Raw genomic sequence first — 21,224 nt, 5'->3', positions numbered from 1 at the left:
GCTTTTCTTTCTATTTATGAGATTGTGCGGGTAAACTGCTGCAATCACGTGCCACATCCGCCATGTAGCCAACACCAACAACGACAACTGGAAACGTTTTGGGAATTCGAGAGCGCAACGAGGCGCGAAAACATTTACTCAACACTTAGCAGCTGTTGGTTAGTTTGCGGGGGCAAGTTTTTCCGGGGTCCCCGAGGGGAGCTGGGAAAATGTGAAAATGTGAGGCGGCGGATGGGAGTTTCTCTTGTTCGGCGACGTGCGGCTAAAGTTTTCTTTTTTTATGATTTATGAAGCAGACGACTATGGAGCAGCTGCTGCTGCATGTCCTCCCATGTCCTGTCTCTGCCATGTCTTGTCGCCTGTCTCCCTCGACAGGAGGCGGAAGTTGGGCCGCAGCTAAGCGCTTTTCCTTGTCAGTTTCACCAACTGCAACCCGGATATACAAATTGCACTTTGATGCGTTTCCCGCTCGCAGGACTCTTCTCCATAAATAGAGTTCCAAACAATGTGCATCCCAAGTAACAATAGTTTCTTTGGCGGTTTTTTCTGTGCACCGTGCACTGTGCTCATTAAAATTTATGCCTTTGTCAAAAGCAGCAAACAATTGTTGTCCTGCCCCGACTCTTGCCGCTGACACATGCCGGCTTTCTAAGCAAACGCGGCGCCAAAGTTAAGTGTGTAATTTGCGAAAGTGTGTGGGCCATTGTGGGTTGTGTACGTGTTGTGAGTGAATGAGAATGCCAAAACAAAAAACCAGAATTCCACATTGTTGGCGACACATTTGCCGCTTAAGCAGAACAAACACGGGAATCCGCACAGAAATTGGCACAACGAACTCCCGCTTGCGTGAGGCTTTTCCATTAATGCAAACGCGGAAAACAGGGGAAAGTTTTTAGATTTGCACTCAGCTTGGCTCTAATTAAAAAGTATTTTTTTCTTCCCGCTTGAAATAACCCGAATTTCCCAGATTGGCTTACCTTAAATCCATCTATATTCGCCCGAAAAAAGAAAAGTTATTTAGTTTTATTACGCCTTTTTTCATATTTATTTTATTTCCGTTTTTTGTTAAATAAACTCATTTACTTGTGTTTTTGTGTGTGTGCTGGTTGTTACCTATGCAATTACATTTTTTGTCGTTTTGCTCTTCGGTTTGTTTGTATATTATTACAATTATAAATATTAAACATGCATAGTACTGGTAATTAAGTTTAATTGTCGTTTTTTTCGCTGTAGATAGGCTTAAGTTGAAAAGTATAAATAGTCCGTACGCACAGTGGAATTTAATTTTATGCATTACACCTTAAATAGGAAAAAACTAGAATAGCCGATGGTTTTTAGGTATTAAAAAATACATCAATATTTACAGGGAACTTAATTGTACATTAAACATTAATATTCAGATGCATATTTGATTTTATAAGCGAAACTGTTGGCTTTAAATTGGTTTTCGTTTAATGCAATTCTTGCAGTGCTCTTAAATATTTAATTTGCAAAAGTTTTCTTTAATTTTTTGTGATTAATTGAGGCCTTAATTTGTAACGTGATCTTTTCTGTTTCGTCGTACTTAAAAAGAATACTTGCTTTCAGTCTTCAAAATAAAAAACTTCCCCAGAAAAAACACGCTGATTTTGATTCTATTTTAGCCTCAAACAAATGCGTATATATGTATTTGACATACAGCTGCTGATTTTTAGCTACACTAATTGCTAATTGGATTTTTACCTCAGTTTTTTATCGCTTGCGTTTAAATTTAATTCGTTTTTTTTTTGGTGTTTACGATTTAAGTTTGAATTTTGTGGTTGCACGGTGCTTGATTTTTGGCTTTATTCTGTGTGTGGCAAAACATGCAGAGCTTCTTTATTATATTTTACAAGTAGAATTAACGTTAAATGCTTTGAATTATTTTATTTCCTTTTTGGCGCAGCGTTTTTCAAACAGTGAACCCATAGAACTACGAGTAGAGATACGATTAAGTGGAGATATGTCGCTGAACCTTGCCCGAAACTACACGTACACACATATAGTATATAAGCTGTTTGAGTAAACTGTTGGTTCGTATTAAGGTAATGCTCTATATAGACACCGATAACTGTCGTCAAATGCCAAGCTCTCTCTTCTCTCTTTTTATGTACACAATTTGCTATTTCGGATCCCATCCGACCTTCCCTAGAAGTAGTCCATCTTGGGCGCATCCAAGGCCGTGTGCATGGTCAGGGTGACGCCTCGATTGATGCTCACTGCGGGGTAAAAGACCCCGTAGAGATCCCGGAAGGCCACCGATCCCTGTGGCATTTCGTTGACTAGGAAGCTCAGTGTGTGCCGCTCCAGATCGAGGAGTACTCCGATGGTGCTTCCCGTGGTTATGCCGCCCTCAACTCGCCTCTCGTGCACGGAATTGTGCTGGAACCAGGAGCGCTGTCGGTCGATGTACATGGCGAATGACTTCTCGTCCTTGCCTGAAGGGGGATTTAAAAAATACATTTAAAATATTAGTATGTTTTAGTTCTTTAAATGGGAAGTTTATTGGCCCTGTTGTAAAATTAATTATGTTCCCAGTAAGCACTAATAATTCCAATAATAATTTCTTCCGGAAGTAAACTTAATTTCTGGGTTAAACTGAATGTTTGGGTAGTTGTTGTATTTATTCCCCAATCTCTGTTCAATCTCCTTAAATCGTTATTTTAATTTATGGCGAATATTAATATCCCTCACTATCATAATCTTTGCTCTCAGTTTCGCTGACTTCCTCCCATGATTCCGAGTTGTGAACTTTAAAGTTTATCCGGCAAGTTGAGTCCCCGGAGTCCTCTGATATCCATAGCTTGTCACTTTCCTGTCTCCGTTGCCCCGCCAGTCCTGTGGAATTATAACTGACAAATGCAAGAGCAACAAGCGACAGGATAAGGGACAGAGTGGGAGTGGGTTAAGAACGCATGAGAGTCGTCGTAAAACAACTTGGAAACTGCAACTGTTAGTGTCAATGTCAGTCGCTGGGGGGCACCACCTGCCTCGCTTTGCATATGAAAATTTAATTCGAAAACTTCAGTTTTCCGTAGTTTCTGCCGCTTTACCAGCGAGCGGACGTTGCTGCCGGAGGGCACGTGTTAAATGGCGCGTGAGCAGCTTGGGGAATAAATTGTCTAAGTGAAAAAAGATATACAGCGAGTCCTCTAAAAAAAATAAAGAAAAATAAATAAAAAATAAGAGCAAGCGATTCTCTGTGGCAAGAATAAACTTTTGCATTTGACAAAAGTTTAAGTGCCGCACTTTTAATTACTTTTGTCTGCATTCTAAGTCGCCCTGGGTATCGACTCGCGCCTAGAGCCTCCTCCCACGCAACCACGCACATTTTCAATCAATTTGCTGCGGCATACTTCAAGGCGCCTCCGCGTCTTCCGTTCTTTGTGCTCTTTTCCGCCTTTGTTTGTGTTTGTCTCAGTCTGGTAACGAAACTCTGCGCCTTCCGCCCCACGCACATGCAACAAGAAATGGCAAAAGTTTTCGTTACGCCCCCGCCTCCACTTGGCACTCGATTTTATTGGCTTCGCCTTGCGAGGCGGCAAAATGGCAAAGTTTTAAGTTCCCAGTATCCCCTTGCTGCCCTTTCCAGTTCCCCCAATTTCCCCCTCTGAATTCGCATCTATTAGCTGCGAACTTTCCGCATACGTATCGGATCTTTTGTCAACGCCAGAATCTATTTGTTGTGCAGATTTTCCACTTCTGGTTTTCCTGGTTTTTTTCTACCTTTTTTTCGATCAAAACTTCTTTTCCCTCCCTTTGCCTGCTCTGAATTTTTAATTGAATTTCCAATGCAACCAGTAACCCACTGAGCTGTGGGTAAGGAACAGCCAGAGCTAGAGGGGATGCACTCACCCAGCATTTTGTTGCGGGCCACGTCGATACGTGCCACTCCGAAGGCCGGATCCGTGTCCGCCGTGTAGTTGTCGATGGTGAACTCCCAGTAGTGGACGCCGCGGGAGAATCCAACGGAGCCGAGGGCTACACGGTGCTCCCAGCCCTCGACGCTAACGGTGGCATTGTTTTTGCTAAAGATTAAGCCCGATCCGGCGCCGCCGCTCAGAACCGGATCAAACGTGAACCAGGCCACTGCAATGGGAGGAAATGGGGTAAAAAATGAACCTGATGAGTACAGTGGAAAAAATATTGATATAGAAGATGGGGAATATAACTTTAAAATCTCTAAAAAGCGAAAAATAGAAAAACTCAATAGCAAAGACAGTTTTATTAGTAATGATCTTAGGGGTTTGTAAGTTATAATAATTTAAAGTTTATTTATCAATTAATTCTCTATATTACTATAAAAATCTGTAATAAATTTATAAGTTAGTTTAATCTACTAGTCATTTTATAACTTTATATAATTCAATTCTCTTAACTCAAGCTCTCTTAGCTAAATCTCACCAAATAAACCCCATTTTGAATTCCCTTCTTAACCGATTCCTATTCCAGCTTAGCCAGCTTACTTTTTGCAGTGTCTCGGACTAGGGAAAAAGTGGAAAGAAAAAAACAAAGTCTGACTGGTTGCAATTTTCCCCATTGTCAAAGCTCAAGTGGCCAGTGCAATCTGGAGTCCGAGTCAGAGTCCTTTCCTTATAGTTTATGCTGTTATGCGCCGCAAAGTAGGCAACGAGTGGCGTCGAGTCGAGTGCTTTATTAAATTTCCTTTTTTATTGTTGTGGCCGCATTAAGTGGCCGAGGCTAGTCTGGAATCAGCTGGGACCAGCCCTATATATATAGTATATATAGTCGGGACTCCAGTTCTCGGTCTGCTGACGACGATGACGTTGCCTGTTTTATTGGCCACCAAAGGCAATTGTGTGGCCAAACAAGCCACAAAGCAAGCATCTGGGCCAGGAGGACGGACTCCTCGGCAGGGCATTGTTTTGTTTACGTCGGGGATATGACTTTGCGATTAAAACTATGAGGGATTTGTACCAAGCACCATAGACTCTTGGGAGTTCTGAAAATGTCGGCATTTAATTAGCTGTTATAAACTGTTCTCAGTTTTCTTAATTGGATAACTAAGAGGAGAGAAAGGGAGACTAGAAATGTTTGCCAAATTATTTTGTCTGAAGTTGGGATTAAGAGTCTATTAAAAGGGATATGGAAGAGTACTAATGCGATCTAATTTACGAGTATTCTGTCCTTTGGAATCTCTCTTAATTTTGTTGGAGATTTTAAAACTATGTTTTGGAGACTTAATGTTAGCTAAAGAGAAGGTTTATATCAGCCAGTATGTATTTTTGGGAGTATATTAAAATATATAAAGGATAGAAACCTATAATTTCTAGTTCACATTCTGCATTACGTGAATATATAACAAAAATAAATATCTTTTAGTTTTCTCAGTCTTTAAAGGCTCTTTATTAATGTGCAGCTTTTTAAATTGTTTATTTAAAATTATCCTAAAATAAATATCTTCAAAAATAGCTTCCCTGCTGCTTTAAGTAATTGGATCCCCTGCTAACCCTCTTGCTTCACCAAATACCTTGTCTTAGGGCCTTTCTGTTTGTCTGCGAGGTGTTAGAGCCAAGTCATTAGCGCAGACCGCCCGCCAGTGTCACGAGCCATAAACTGTTAACTGGTTTTTCCGTTAATTACTTGGGGACACGCGCTCGGTGTAAACACTTTATAAAATGGCAATTTGCAGTGGGATCGGGATCGGGTTCCGGTTCCGGTTTGGGTTCGGAAACCCCCCGCTTGGCGATGCCGCGAAATAATCAATTAAAACTTGCAAATTAATGGCGGCCAACTAATAACAGAAACAGAAACCCAGAGACCGGCAGTAAAGTGGTCTAGGAAGCGTTCTGGCCATTTTATAAATTAAATAACTTTATGCGGCGGTTCGCCTGGCGGAGCAAAAGGAGCTGCTGTCAGGTGGCGCATGCATCAATCAAGTGAGAATTGGATTGCACAAGACATTCCCTCTCCCCACACACCCATTCCAGTCCCGAATCCACTCCCATTTTCATTCACGTTCTCCCTGAACCCGGCAGGCGTAAAAGGGGTCAATGGCTGTTTGACATGCAAAGCACGAAGCGAGGGAACAGGACGGGAGGAGTCCTGAATGGAAATGGGGTGGCGCATGACCGAAAAGGATTAAATTATAAAACAGTTGGAAAAGTAGCTCACAAGCAAGCAGGAGGCCGGCTGGCAGCAGCAGGCAGGAGGAGCTTAATTGAAAAAGCTAGTAGAGGTGGACTCACCTTCGGCAGTCTGCAGTCCAATCAGCTCCGAGTATTCACCTTCTCCGGCGGAATTGAAGGCCTTCACCCGGGCATTGTACATCGAGTTGAAGTGCAGCCCGTCCACGGTGCAAATTGTTTCCTTGCCGCAGTAGACTTCCTGTTTCGGGGTCGGGTTGGGAATCAAATTAAAGTTCTGGGTTAATAAATTGGAAGATGACAGCCATTCAGTGGGCCAATCAACAGTCGGATTGGGGCACTCAGCTCCCATATTTAATGAGCTGAGGCCTTTAATTCGAATGTGTAATAAGAATTAAGTAAAAATCATATACTAATATGAAGCAAAAGCATTATTATAGGAAATAAATCGAATTATTCTCTTTCTTTCTTAATAACAAACTCAATTTTAAGGCCTTATCTAGGTTTATAAACTGCTTGAAATTTTGATTTTTAATCACTATATTTAATGATAACTTACCCTAAATTCCCCACCGCTGCCATCGTCCAATTCCAGGACATAACCCTCCACAAAGGAATGATTCGGTGGCTGCCACGCCACAGTCACTGAATTATTTTCCGCTGAACAATCCGATGGCAGTATAGTTGGAGTCATGGGAGCTATTTTCAATAAAAAGGAAATATTTTAAAATATATTTCTAGAGTAAAATGAAAACGTGTACCAGTGTAAGTGCAAATAATCGAAAGTAGTGCTAATTATAACCAAATAAATACTCCACAGAAAGTGTAGAGAGATAGTCAAGGACCCAAAGAATGTGTGTGTGTGTTAGGCAGAGTGATTGGTTAATAAATAAAAGTAAGCCAAACTATCAATACAACTAAGCCAAATACATAAACCACAACCAATAAAAAAAGTTTCAGTTAATGGAAACCCGAAAACCAGCAAATGATCCCTGGAAAAATAAAAGATGTAGAGGAGAGAATCTGTCAAAGGGACATCAAATGTTTTGGGGCTTTCATTTTTTTATTAATTGCCCGAAGGGGGACCACGGCCACGCCACGCCATAAAATCGAGGCATAAAACCAACGCCTGGCAATAAAAATTCATGACACAACACAAATGGCAGAGAGCGAAGTGAAGCGCCTAAAATTATGCCACAAAATAAACATAAAAATGACGACACTTTCGGGGTTTCCGCTCCCTTGACTCTGCGGCGCTCAAATTAAAAAGGCGCCAAAAGCTGTCAAATGTCAAAGCCGAAACAAAAACCCGGAGTCACAGAGCTCTGTAGCCACAGAAATCAAGGTGCCTCGTCGCAATCAGGCTAAAAGTGTAAGGGATAAGCCCGAGAACAGGCCTTGAAGAGGGTCAATTGCTGGCGAAAATACCAGAAAAGAGCCTGGCTACATATAAAAAATAATAACAATATAAAGAACGGAAACGGAAAATGCGAAATGAAAGCTTAAGCATGAAATAATGAGGTGGCAGGAGAGTGAGGGCCGAAGGCAGAGTCAAATGAAAAGCGACAGGCCAAAGGAAAAACGCTGCGTGAAAAGTACAAAATTATGTCACTTCAAGTGACATCGCTGACCGACCACGCCCACCGCCTCCGGAGAGTTGACAGGCTGCGGCAAGACCGAGGCAAGACATTGGTGACATTCGCCAGGAACCGGAAGCGAGAAACGAAAATATTTGGACGCATTTTTCGGGGCATTTTGTTTTATTTCTTTTTTTTTATTCCCTGCTAGTGGCTTAAATTAAAATGAAAAATTATTATGCGTAGGCGTGAGCGGCCCGGAAGAAAGAGAGAATGAAAAACAAAAGCAGAAAGCAATGGCCAAATCCTTGAAAACAAAATGGCCGACCAAGGCCAGGTCGATGTGTGAGTGCGTGTGTAGGTGTGTTCTTGAGTCCGTGTGTGTATGAGGAGTTAAAAGCACCAAAGAATGTCCAGAAACAAAAGAAAAACAAACTATGGAATTAAGCTTTTGTGAATTTCGGTGTTTTGTATTGATTTTTTCATTAAAGTTATTTGGATTTTTGTCTTGCATTTATTTGTGGTTGGATGATGTTGTAGTTGCTCACCTGCCGGACATCTTTCATCTCCATCTTTGACGGCTTTAGATGGTTTTTGTTTATATTTTATGTGGACATTCATTTAAATGAGAGCACAAGCGGCACAATCAGAATGAAAGAAGCACAAAAATGTTAGAGACAAATATCAAATGCAAGGGGTCTGTCCTGCCTTATATTCTATTTAAATCGGTATATAAATTATTTTACAATGAGGCTGCACTATCCGATTTCAACACTTTCACTTTAATTCTCCCCGAAATTTGTCAGCTTCTCAATTTCCCAGCACTTTCAGTTCTAAATATAGGAACTCTTCGCCACACAAAAACTATTTCTGAACCCCTTCAGAGTCCCAACTCTTCAATGGCTCTTGATTCGAGGGCCCTTCCGCTATTGTTTCAAGGGGAGAATGAGAGTGGGGCCTTGTTTATGTTTATGTTTTCTGTTTTTGTTTGCAGGGTGGCCCAGAGTCACACCTTTGGCCAGGTGTGTGCGTGTGTTTGTGCGTAATTAGTGACAATATTTATGAGGCGGGTTTTGCTTAGCACATACAGTTGGGCCCAATAATTCAGCCCCTGTGGTTAGGACACAATGATATTGAATTTGGGGAAAGAGCCTGATTAGGTTTCTTCTACATTTAACATATTTTATTTACTCTAATTCTTGCTACAAGTACTTTCTAAATTCTAGTTTTTTATTCAACTTCCTAAACGGAATACTTTGTATAAAAAAATCACATTTCTATAAGTTTAGTAAGCAGCCTTGATGATATTCAATTAAATTATAAACTCACCTTTCATCTGTATAAAGTTCAAGTTATCTATGGCTCGGGCCAAGGCCGCATCATCGAGGGTCAGATCCACGATGGGCGAGACCCGAGGGGCCGCATTGGTGACCTCCTGGTGCCAGGTCATGTCTGTGTTGGCCACTCGATTTATAAGCATGGAGCCCACCTTTAATATAAAAATATTAAATAATTAGGATGATTTTTATTATACAATAGCAGGGTATTTTAATTTTCGACCCAAGTCTATTAAGCCAATTCTGGTCATTTTTTCAAAAAGTTAGCTTTCCTTCTTCTTCAATTTAACATTAAATCAGTAAAAATACCTGCAGAAAAGCGGCGCTGTCAGTCTCTTTCAGAGCTTCAATGCAGAACTGTATAAGTCCCGTTGTTTGCTGCAGCTTGCCAGTGCAGTTCGATTGCTGGTCCTGTGAATCATAAAGAAAAGTTTCAGGATATTTTTCTTTAAAAAAGTAAACTCCCAAAAAACCCACCTTGAGTATCCTGATCTTGGTGTCCTTGTCATTGCGAATCGCCTCCAGCAGATACTCGCGTCTGTCGTGAATGGCCTGGATTAGGGCCTCGCATTGGGCGTGCACCAACCGCTCGAACTCCATGCAGGATTCCTGAGGATGACGCAGAGTATCATCAAGATGGATGCCAGATTTTAGACTCCGGGACTTCCCCTCTCTCCAACTTACCGTTACTTTGTCGCTCATGCCTTTGAGGCGCTGGATGAATTCGGTCGTGGAACGTGCCTTCTCCGACAATTGTTGCAGATTGTGCGAGAGCTCCGTCTGCAAAGTGATACGAAAACGGAAAAAAATGAATCTCCAACGCCAGGACAATGCCATCACAACGGGAAAATTAAAAACAGCCCAGGAATGTGCACTACGTTGTACAGAGTAATAAAAGTTTACGGTTTGCGCTTTCTTCTTTTATGGCAACTTTTAGTCACGCCCGCGGTGACAGCTCGCGTTTGCCATATAATATTTTCGTTCGTTTTTTCATAGTTACACGTCAAAGTCGAGAGCTCCCGAGGGTAGAGGGGAAAGGGTGGATTTCATTAAAAAACAACCAAGCCCGACCACAAATAAATCGCTCGAAATATCATTTAAACAACGGCAGGCTACAAATAATAAATATCACGCAAGCTTTGCCATTTTGCCGACATTTGCAAACCTCATTTGTTGAATGTTTTTTTTGGGGGAGAGACAACAATGTTGATGTTGATGTTGCGGCATTGGAAACATTTGCTCTTGACAGTGACATGACACGCCACGCCACCCAATGAACAATTTAATTTTCATCAGTGGAAAATTTGCTCAGCAATTAAATTGCTCATACGCCCCGCGCCCGCGTCTCCGACAATTTCAATTCATTAGCATTCGGCCCGCCGCCGACGCCCCTTGGCACTTGGCACATCCTTGTTCAGGACACTCTTCCTGCGATTCCTTAGCTCCCCATTTCCCCCCTTTTCCGGCCTGTTTTTGCCCTAAGGACACTTTGGTAGCCGGGCACCCTCGCACAATTATTGTCCAGCTGGCTCTGCCTCAAGTGTCTGCTCTCTGGAATATAGAAATCAGAGGGGGATAGGGTTGGGCAACCTCCCCCTTATAATACCCGCCTTGGGCATTTACATGCTTTTCACTTTTCCAGACAAACGGAAAAACAGGCAACGCCGTTCCGTTTCTGTTTCCCCCTTTGGGGGAGCTTCCATTGTCAGACACGGCGTATCCTCATTACCACTTTCTGCGTTTGCTTTCTGATTATTTTATTCTATTTGCTAGCTGGCACAAGGCACGGTTTTTCTTTTTGTTTCTGCTGCTGTTTGTCGCCTTTGTTTGCTTATCAAATCAAAATAGCTGCAGGTACGAGAATGTCCTTGCCACTGAGCTAAAAATGCAGGGTTTTGTTTTGCTTTCCCGGTTTTATTAAGACAAGATAAAGTTAGTTATGTTGGTGGAGAGGAGGTCCCTTGACATTAAAGAGGTTTTGTTTAATACAAAGATTTTAGCTGTAGTTTAATTCTTACTTTTAAATAAGAATTCATCCAATATTTAACTCAGTTCATCCCAAAACCATTTCTAAAGTTCAAAGTTTTCCAAATACTTCAAGCAGGAGCTTTGCCTCAGCCACAAACAACCAAATCCTTACTTTAAGTGAATGCATTTGTCTGGCATTCATAATTCTACCCAAAGCAGCCCAATGAAAGCCGTCCAATTACATGGAAATATTTTGTAGACAGGACCTCGTAATTAGTTGAATCCTGCTCGTCATCGAAAAGGGCAGCTTATGACGATTACATTCATTAGTCGAATGCCTTCTCCTCCTCACTTAAACGCTGTCCATTTGGCCGAAAAGTGAGCAGATAGACAGTTGCACAGATGGCTAAGCGCCGAGAAGTCGGCAAGGGATTTTCCGGGAAAAGGAACAGGAGCAGGAGGAGTAGAGGCAGGAGCACCAGCAAAGTGCTGGCCAAGAATGCGCAACGCGGGCGGCAAACTGTTGAAATTTAATCCCTCAAGGGTTGCTTCAACGCTTCCTGCACAATGCAGATGGAACGGGAACAGGGGGAAAGCGGGTTTCAGGGATGCGAAAGTGGGGGCGTGATTTCGAATATGAAGAGGACGGACCGTAGAGTTGAGAGTCTGTTTTGCATTGATAAGCTGCCCGCTCCTGTTGCTGCTCGTTGTCCTTTAGAAAACGCTCATTTTTCTGTACTTTTTTGAAAGCTCACTTCTGTGTGTTTTTTTATGACGCATCGCCATAAAATAAGATGCACTCGAAGCGAGCGAAACTTTTATCAGACTGTAAAAAATAATAATAATATGACATGTTTATGCGCCGCAGACGCAACCTCTTTAAAGCCGCCACGCATGCAAGTCGTGTAAATAATTTAAGAACCCTCTTCTGAGCTCCTGACGTGGCCGTGACACATGTTCCGCGGGCGGAGGGCCAAATAAATTATTAAGTTGTTAAAAGACCCGGCCAACGATGGCAGTCACTCACATTAATATGATAAACGCCGCAACAATGTGCTTTAAGTGAGCTCCCAGCTCCCGAAACGGAGGAAGACTTTGCCAAATGGGACACGACACGCGAGCCGCAAAACACATGAAATTGTGCATTAAATTGTGAACATTAAAATGGCCAAGGAGAGGCAGGAATCATGCCAAGTTTGCCTATGAAAAATCTGGCAATAACCAGATGTCTATCTTGAATATTATTATGAAATTATGAGGCCATTACGGCTATCTACGTCTTTAAGTATATTTAAAAGACTCTTCAACATATATTTTCTTTATTTTCTCTTTATTTTTCCTCGAAATCATTTTCTCATGGATGAGAGAAAAAGCTTACAAAGCCACAAAATCTCAACTAAATTGCAAACAGGAAATAGCTGAAGGGTTAACGAAAAGTTAATTATCAAAAGTATATAAATCTTTGCTTTATTTATTATCTATTATTTAAATTTCTAATGACCATAACCCAAAGATAAATAAATTAATTAATCAAGTAAAGTAGTCTGGAGGCAAACAAACATATAAAAATAAAATAAATGCCTGCAGTTGTTATAATTTAATTCAAGAGCTTCCCATGAGAATTTTACCAATTCAGCTTTTAAATTGCTTCTTTAATTTTGTGTACAAATTAAGCAATACTTTGGGCTTTTGCCTTTAACATTTATGCCGTTGCCATTTGCTTATCGCCCCACATGAAAGCCAAATGAGTCTGCGAGTCGTACTATAAAGATGCCCAGATACGATCTCTGGGAAATGGCAGCAGGCCAAAGGCTGTACCCAAGCGTTGACAACGCTTTGCCCAGCTCACCTCACATCTCGCACAATTTGTATTTGGCCAACACAGGAGCAGGGCTGGGATAGGCTGGCCAAGAGGAAAAGATTAAAATCGCAGACTAGCTGGCGACGACGTGGTCGTGGATTCAACAGAATGTTGCCTGGCGCCGCTGCAATCGCAACAAGTTGCTAGCTACTGTGTTGGAGTCCCAATTTACACTAGTCTTCAAAGATTTTGGCATTTGCTTAGGAGATTTTACCTATAAATAAATAAGTAAATTATTATTTTAACTCAAATCCACGTATTTTGTTGTTCTTTTTTTCTTGTTAAACTTCTCTCACTTGTTTTCTGCTACTGTAATATTTTACAAACTATTTCCCTGCTGTCCAGTGTTGCCTTATATTGTTGCCCATAATTTAGACTGCAGCCACGACGCAGTTCACTGCTATAAATAAACGATATTCCGCAGCATGGATCGTGCCACAGCCTGAGGCTCATTAGGTGCGTGTTTTGTTGGCGTAAAATTAACAAGAAGTCAGGGTAGAAAAATCGGAGTCAAAGGAGTCGTTAACCAGAGATTTTGCAATATTTTCCAGCCCAATAAGGCCTGAACATTTCAGAGCTGAAAATGCGTTGGATTTCCCCCAAATGAGTGCTCATCGAGAGCAGCAATCCACAAGTCTTGATGGGATTACTAGTGGCCAATATTTATGCCGCCGTGGGGTGAAGTGAGGGACGTGACAACGACTCAAATGTCCGACGAACAGGTGGCCGGCAGTCCACAGTCGGGCTTGAATTATAACGCATTTAAGCCATAAAGCCGCGGATATATGAGACCGGCTCAAGTAGCTCGTGTTGCGGATACTCCCGGACACATGTAAGCCTCGATCCATATACGGTCTTTCGGCGTTAACGCACATAAATATTATTTACAGCCATTTCGTGTTGCACATGCAACACGTGGCCCTGGCAATTGCTCTTCTTGCCAGAGCCAATGCAGCCGAAAATGGCCAAAAGATTAAGCCACAAAAATTATGGTGTCTTTAGGTCTTACTCTGGGGCTTAGTAGGGTGAGCCAATGATGATGAAAATGAATAGTAAATTGTTTTGGTATATGAAAGCTAGTGTTTATTATCAGAAATCTAAACCAGATAAATCTTTACTAATCAAAGAAGGAAGAAATTAAAAAGCTAAACATGTTATAAAGCTAGCAACCTTAAACAAGAAGGGAAGCTAACCTCGGAAGCCAAAGTTTGCATTCCCTCGCAATTTTATATACAAATAATCAAATAACAATAATAATAATAATCTGGGAAATTCATACAGAACTAATAATTTATTTATTTATTGAAGAACTTTCTGATCATGAATCACCCTAATTGAAAACGTTAAAGTTCCGCTGCGCACTCGCCGCTGGGCTCCTCTCACCTGGCCCAATATTTTGACTTGTGCTTCACCTTGTGGCGGCAGTTTCAGTTGCCTCTGCCTCGCATTTATCCATTCATAACCACCCGCGTCCTCTGAGGCATGAGTAATGCGGGGCGCATTGCAGCCGTCTTTTGGGGCCCGATAAAAAGCTTAAAATACAACTTACACTCTGACAAGATATGAATTTTAAGCGCGCATCCCATTGATTTATGTGGCAGTCAAAGGAAGCGACTGACGGCTATGCTTTTTTAAATTGGATTACGGGCTACGACGGCGTCGTCTGCCTTCCTGCCTGACTGCCTTGCATGCCAAGTTGGCGATTAAAAATAAGTCCAGATGACAGCTTATTGAGCCACTGCACTTCGTCTAATTAATTAGCGACTACCGAGCAAATATCATTTGAGAGGTGCAAAAATAAATGAGAAAGGAAATGGGAGACCAAACACAGCAAGGAGTAAATAAACAAATGAGGGAAAGTCCTTTGCCAGACACAGAACACAGAGTGACATTCGGAAACCGCAGAATCTAATTTGGAAAACATCCATGCAAAGAGACATGTACATATGTACATATATGTAGAGCATGTGGAGGCATCTGGCGCAGGAGGGGAAGGGACTCCCGTTCCGATGTCCCGGGGGTGTGTGAAACATTATTGGAACACTCGCCGAAGAACCCAAGCGAGAAGGTGAGGGCATCGAAGGGGAGCGGTGTGAATGCGCAACAATCAAAATATTTTCATGACAAATTTAAAACAACAGAACCGTGAAGGGGAACACGTTGCCAGCGCTTGGTCAGCAATGGTACAATTACTATGAGCGGAAAACGAGTTTTGCACAGGGAAAAAAGAGGTTTATTTATAAGTTATAATAATAAAAATTGTTTATGAGCTCTTATTTGTAAATAAATGTAAACAAATATTTTAATAAGTGATTTGTTAATGTGACATGATTTTCTATACGAATGCCTTTTAAATACCAAATAAATGGAGTCGCATAAACTTTTAAAATAAGTTTATGTTGCTGGGACTATTAAGGAATAAAAAAAGGTAAAAACGGTTGTAAGGATTGGTTCTATGATTTGAAATACCTTTAATGTATGATTTACTGCTCTAAAAATTGCGTAGAATATAATTGTAAAGACTTGGTTAAATATTTTACAGTGCATGCTAGCCAATCAAGCGGAATGGGACATGGGAATAGTGAGTCTGGCAAGAGGAAGTGCCCAAGTCATGACCACGCAGGGGTGAATCCTTGAGAAACTTTCCATCCATCAAAGTAAACCCTGACTTCTAGACATTCGCAAGATTGTTAATCCCCTTCGCCAAAGAGGCGACACACGTGTCTGCGTTTACAATTCATTACGAACGCCTCGTCCTAAGCCCTTTTTTTCTCGACTTTTCGATGACCCAAAGTCAATATCCAGAAAGTCGCTATAGCTGGTTGACAACCCCCTGCGCGGGATAACTCAGAATGCATAACGGCATCTGGCCAAGGAGTGCAGCTTGGGCAAACTGTGAGCCACTTAATCTCGTCGACGGCGGCGAAAGAAAGAGTCTCTCTCGACGGAAGGGCAACCAGTCTTCATCATTATTTGCGCATAAATTAGGATTAAGTCGGCAAACGACAGAGGAAGAGAGAGATGGGGACTGAGTCTCACTTCGGCAGAAATTATATTCGCAATTTTGACCTTATTTGGATGTGCGCTGCTTGCCGGGAACGCCTTATACGGATGGCCACTGAGGGACCAACTAAGAAGCAATTCCCCAGCCCCCACTCCTGGCTCCTAATTTCACTTCGTTATATTCAGCATTCAGCATCAATTTGCAAGCGTCCCCCATTATTTTGTGCCAACTAATGCGACAGAATGTTCTGCTGAAAATATAAAGCTCTATGCAATTTTCGACACTTTCCATATTCGCATTAGTGGCGCTGACAGTTCATGTCAAATTAGTGACATTTAGTGTCATGAAAATGCGCAAATGGGGGAGCTTATATATCAAAGAAAAAGTATTATTAGAGGGATGACAGATTACACATGTCGAGGGAAAAAGTCTGGCAAAGGGGGACTACATTTCTTCTAAATTTGTCTTTAAGCTAATGATTGACAAGGATTTAAATTCTGCCTTGCCTTATCTACCTCTAAAAAAATATATTGAATGCATTTCTACTCCTATCTAAATTCAATTCTTTAACCACTTTTCTAATCTTTAAAAAATATGCATATAAACCACAGACCGGCATGGAATATGCATAAAAAAAACATATACTTTTATCAACCCAATCGCTGTATTTTTTCATCTCTACAAAAATAAACCCGAAACGAAAACAAAACTCTGGAACTTTTTGCGTTGTTCCTCCCAGTTGACAGTTGCAAACATTTTGGGTGCCTTCTTTTTTCGGCAATGTTTGTGTTGGGTTCTGTGTTCAGCATCGGGGTATTATTATTTTTATTTTGATTGTCACAACAGGGCAACCCAAACTGGTTTCCATTTTGTTTGTTATTGTTATTGCTGTCGGATGCATTGTTGCCTTTGCCTCTGCTGCTGCTGCTGCTGCTGCTGTTGTTGTTCCCGTTGCGGTAGTCCTCTGTTAAACATGTTTGACACGGACTCTCGTGGGATATATTCGCTCCCCGATTCCTCCAGCAGCGAATATAAATAAGTTTCGGCCCGCAGAATTCTCCCTTTCCCCCGGCAGCCTGGCCGCAGATATTGCGAGCTTGGGGGGATTCCCAACCGAAACAACCAAACAAAACCCAGCCAAACCGAACTGAAGCCAGCGGAATAGAAGCGATCTGGCAGTGACAAGCCGCATACCAGAGAAGCAGGAGCAGCCGGCAAAATGCTGACAGCCTGACAAACCGATGTCGCTCTCGAAAAGGGGCGACCCAACGAGTCAGAGCGAGTATTGGCTCTGCTCCTTAATAATTTAATTTGTATAAATTTACCCAATATGTCAGCAGTCCATCAATTAGCGGCTAAAAAGGGAGTGGACCGCCTCGGGCCCAATTAGGAGGCATTCTTTCGTGGCCATTTCTTGCAAGAGCGGTCAATGACTATTGAAAAAGCAGGGTTCAGTGAAGATATGGGTTCTTTAGGAGTAGCCAAAGGTTGCTTAATATATAATTATTATTTTTAAATTATTAAACATGATTAAGGTATTTTTCTTCCCCCTGAAACTTCACCTAATGCTCTCATAAAATATATAACTCTCTTCCGACACCCAAAGTGCATTAACCCTGTAGTGTTCCTTATGTCCCTGGGTATTTTCTTTCCCCGAGTGAGTGCCACCCAACGATGGCTCATTTAAAAATTAATATTTACACTGATTTCTCGAGCACTTCGACTGCTCCCCAGCTCCCCATTGCCTTATTGATGGCTGCCATAATTTGCCTGCTCGCATTCTGCACTAAATGTCCCACAAAGTGGTCTCGGCCTGGCTTCCACTCGGAGGTGGGACTGGGTATGGCGATGCCGATGCCGGGATGTGACTTTAAGTGTTATGGGAGCGACTGTGGCCATTTGGACGACGTCTCAGCGACGGGTTAAGTGCTGGCTAACTGCTGCCAGTTTCGCATTTCGCCTTTTTGCATTTCTTTTTTCGCCAGCCATAAAGCCAGAAAACATGTTAATTGAGCCCGGGGAATCGAAGTGGGGATCGGGTATTGTGGATGGGAAATGTAAACAAGCGCCTAAAGCATCGATGGAGCGTGTCAAAACATGGATTATGCAGGTGGTTACTAAACTGTAACGATTGCGGGATTCAAAAAATATTTGTTAATAGAAGATTTAATAGAAAACTTTTGGAAAATATTTTGAAAAAAATTAAATAATTTTGGGTTGATAAAACATCTTGAAAAGTAAAAAAAATATGTTCATAATTTGTAAAATATAAATCTTAAAATAGGATTAATCGGACTCTATGTATTATTTTATGTACAAATAGCCCGATCCCCTTTAATACTTTTTCCCTTTTAAATATTATGTTAGTTCTACTTACTTTCCCTTCATGATCTCGTGTTTGTGCCAATTTCAGCCACTATTTCCCCCTAAATTGATACATTATCCTTGTGCTAACATCCGGGCAGTGTCCCTAAAGCAACCACTAAGCCCGTCGAACCACTCTACAAAAATCCTCGAAACCCAATTGAGTAACTGGAGCCCAGCTGCGAAAATCAAGGCGCAACTAATTTGCTGAAATGTCAAGTGGTCTCGTATATTCCGGTTGCAAAGGACCCAGAGCTGTGGGCTGCTCCCGATCTGATGGCACAAATGCTGCCGACAATACCACCTACGTAGCACAGTGTACCCGCACACAACACTTGACAACAAAGCGGCGGAACAACAACTGGCAAATTTGTGAAGTGGCTGGAAAAATTTCACGTATTTCGACGACGACAACGAAATTTGTTTGTTGTGCCACGAAAATTGTTCGAGTGCCGTCGCTTCACACATGCCACAGCAGCAATAACAACAACAAGATACCAACAGCTACAACAATAATAAAGGCAACAAGTTGTAGATTTTTTTTTTTTTGCAACCAAAATCCTTTCAAGCCTTAATGGCATTTCATTGAAAAGTGATGTCGGTAAGGAAGTTTGCTAAATAAATATTTTGTTACATCAATTTCGCTGGAAAGGTTGGCCCAAAAAAAGAGGCCAGAGAGTTTATCATCAAGAGGTGAAATCTGAACACCGCTGGCGATTCGGGTACCTGACTCACACACATATGTATGTTGCTAATGCGAATAAATTTGTGAAATGAGTCAGCAATGAAAGCGCTATAGAATTGGTAATACGAGAGGAGTCAGGTGGAAAAGGGGCTTGTAATTATAATAAATCATTAATGAGATATGAAACTATAAGTTTAATATTTTTAAACCAATTTGAATAGCATTAATTTTTACGAAAAATATTTAAAAATATATAAAATGTGAGATGCAAGCCACTAGAAATAAACCTAGACAACCCGATCTTAATAACTGATGAAATAAACTGAACCTGGCACACCAACTGTCTGTAGATTATGCGGCTTCATAAATTAAGAAGCAACCCATTTTAAGAGCAGCGCGTGCTCCATTTTAATGGGGTAAAGGATGTGGAAAGTCCCAGGAGGAGCAGCTCCTGCTTCATGTATAGGCATGCCACTTTCCCCACATTCACGTACACTTCCTGCGATGCGGATCGCTGGGCGGAATGCAGCCGAGTAAACAATTTTAATTGCATTTAAATACGACATTTATTTGCATGTAAAATTAACGTGAAATGCAAATGACTTTATGCAATGGCAGCGAGCATAAATACAGGGTATCCCGGAGTTGGGGAAAAAGGGACAAAGCAAATAGAGAACCAGACGGAGAAAGGCAAGACCTGGCCTTATGTTTCCATTGCGGCTGCGTGGGCAACAGCAACATCAACATCAGCAGCAACATCGACTTCGGTCTGGCCAACACAATGTTGTGGTTTTTGGCTTATGTTTTTAGCACCCGCAGGAAATGTGGCAAGAGTTTGCCTGAATTTTTAAAGGCCTTCTTCACGTGACACTGAATTGGCCACGTTCGGTCCGTGGGAATTCGGTAACTCGAGCTGACAAATGGCCAAGCATTGCCTGCAGGGCCAACTGCAATTTAATAGGCCATAAATCAGCGATGAATGAAGACGTTGCAGCTCCAAGTTATCTGGGCCAAAGCCATTTGAGTGACGTATGACAAACAGCATCGCTCGGGCCTCGGGCCTCAATTAATTGAAAATTCTGCCAAAGTGTCAGAATGCACATTATTCATTAGGCCAGGGCAATTATTCGGTTGATATATATATCCTCATATATACATTCATCGGAGGTGCCCGGGAATGACTACTGACAAACAGTTTTGACAGCCACAACTGACAGTCTGCCGTTCGCCAGCAGTTAAACGCAGGGATCATTTATGATTTTTGCAGAGTTTTAATTAAAACTTGGTTCCGTCGGGAATCAGGCAGCTGCTGATCCAGAGAAGTCATCCATGGAGAAGGGTTTCCTTTCCCACTGACCCGAACCCCTGCTGCTGCTGCTGCCCGGGATGTTGCAATTTTTCATGCCTCATCGTTGCATTTTATGTATTTCGTGCGCCACGTGACCCCAGTACACTCCGTATTTGGGTTCGATCTCTGGGACAGATCAGGCAAAGGCGATTCGGTTGGAGAAGGCGCGTGTTTCATAGATTTATGGCCAAGCCAAATGGAATCGAAGTGTGTAAGCCGATATCGGGTCTGGGGAATGGTAATTGAAACCTAGGAATAAGATGTAATCATGATACGAAAGGAAGCAGAGTTTGAATGGTGAAATGAATAGAAATGCTTCTGGAATTAGGTATACATCATTTTAGAACCTCTTTATTTGTATTATTTGATGTAGATTATTAGGATGATATTTTAAATGGTATTAGAATTTCTATTTACTTTTCTTGGAGAATAAATAATCAGCAACTAAAATATGTTCCTTTCCGAGATAACGATAAGTTCATTCACAGACCCTGACATTTAAACAAATTGCTGCTTACCCCGTCGTCACACCGCCCTGGCCACACCAGAAGCAATTCCTTCTAATTAACGTGAAATACCAAAATAAAATTGAGGGAAATATTTGAAAATATCCAAAGTCATATTCCCCGTTCGAAGGGAATAATTTCACGGCACTATGCCATAAATTCAACTAATTGAAAATTCCTGGCTGGCAGGGACTTATTGCGCTCGCACACATGTCGAGCCTCATTAAACTTTTCATAACAAGAAACGGAGAGAGAGAGGGAGGGGTCTTTAAATATGTTTACCTAGAATCGAAGTGCTCTAACCCAAAGGTATTTTCTGGTAGTTCCAAAACCACCCTCGGGATGCCGCAACAGGAGGAAACTACTACGTAGTTAGGCGAAGTGTTAATGGGACACGCCGAGGAAACTGAGAAATCTTCGAATGGGATGTATGGCCAGAGGAGATGGAG

At 41.7% G+C, this 21,224-nt stretch overlaps 1 protein-coding gene across 3 annotated transcripts in view; it reads right to left on the bottom strand.

The window, feature by feature from the left end:
• Positions 1-1,035: 1,035 nt before the first annotated feature.
• Positions 1,036-21,224, bottom strand: part of Trim9 (E3 ubiquitin-protein ligase Trim9) — a 78,796-nt gene continuing 58,607 nt past the window's right edge. The window contains exons 1-10 of one of the 3 annotated variants that reach the window (XM_070289110.1): positions 10,205-10,305; positions 9,724-9,819; positions 9,517-9,648; positions 9,349-9,450; positions 9,032-9,191; positions 8,251-8,283; positions 6,685-6,824; positions 6,228-6,366; positions 3,874-4,107; positions 1,036-2,456 (exon numbers count right to left, since the gene is read on the bottom strand). In XM_070289110.1, the coding sequence (XP_070145211.1) occupies positions 2,167-2,456; positions 3,874-4,107; positions 6,228-6,366; positions 6,685-6,824; positions 8,251-8,283; positions 9,032-9,191; positions 9,349-9,450; positions 9,517-9,648; positions 9,724-9,819; positions 10,205-10,294 (1,416 nt within the window). In that variant the 5' untranslated portion in view covers positions 10,295-10,305 and the 3' untranslated portion in view covers positions 1,036-2,166. Of the gene's footprint in view, positions 2,457-3,873; positions 4,108-6,227; positions 6,367-6,684; positions 6,825-8,250; positions 8,284-9,031; positions 9,192-9,348; positions 9,451-9,516; positions 9,649-9,723; positions 9,820-10,204; positions 10,306-21,224 lie in introns of those variants that run through there. The other 2 variants (XM_017170171.3, XM_017170172.3) reach the window with 2 other exon arrangements.

The sequence above is a fragment of the Drosophila kikkawai genome, chromosome 2L (assembly GCF_030179895.1).
Source record: "Drosophila kikkawai strain 14028-0561.14 chromosome 2L, DkikHiC1v2, whole genome shotgun sequence".
Classification (NCBI taxonomy): domain Eukaryota; kingdom Metazoa; phylum Arthropoda; class Insecta; order Diptera; family Drosophilidae; genus Drosophila; species Drosophila kikkawai.
Note: the sequence above shows the minus strand (reverse complement) of the source record. Positions and strands in the feature narration are given on the sequence as shown.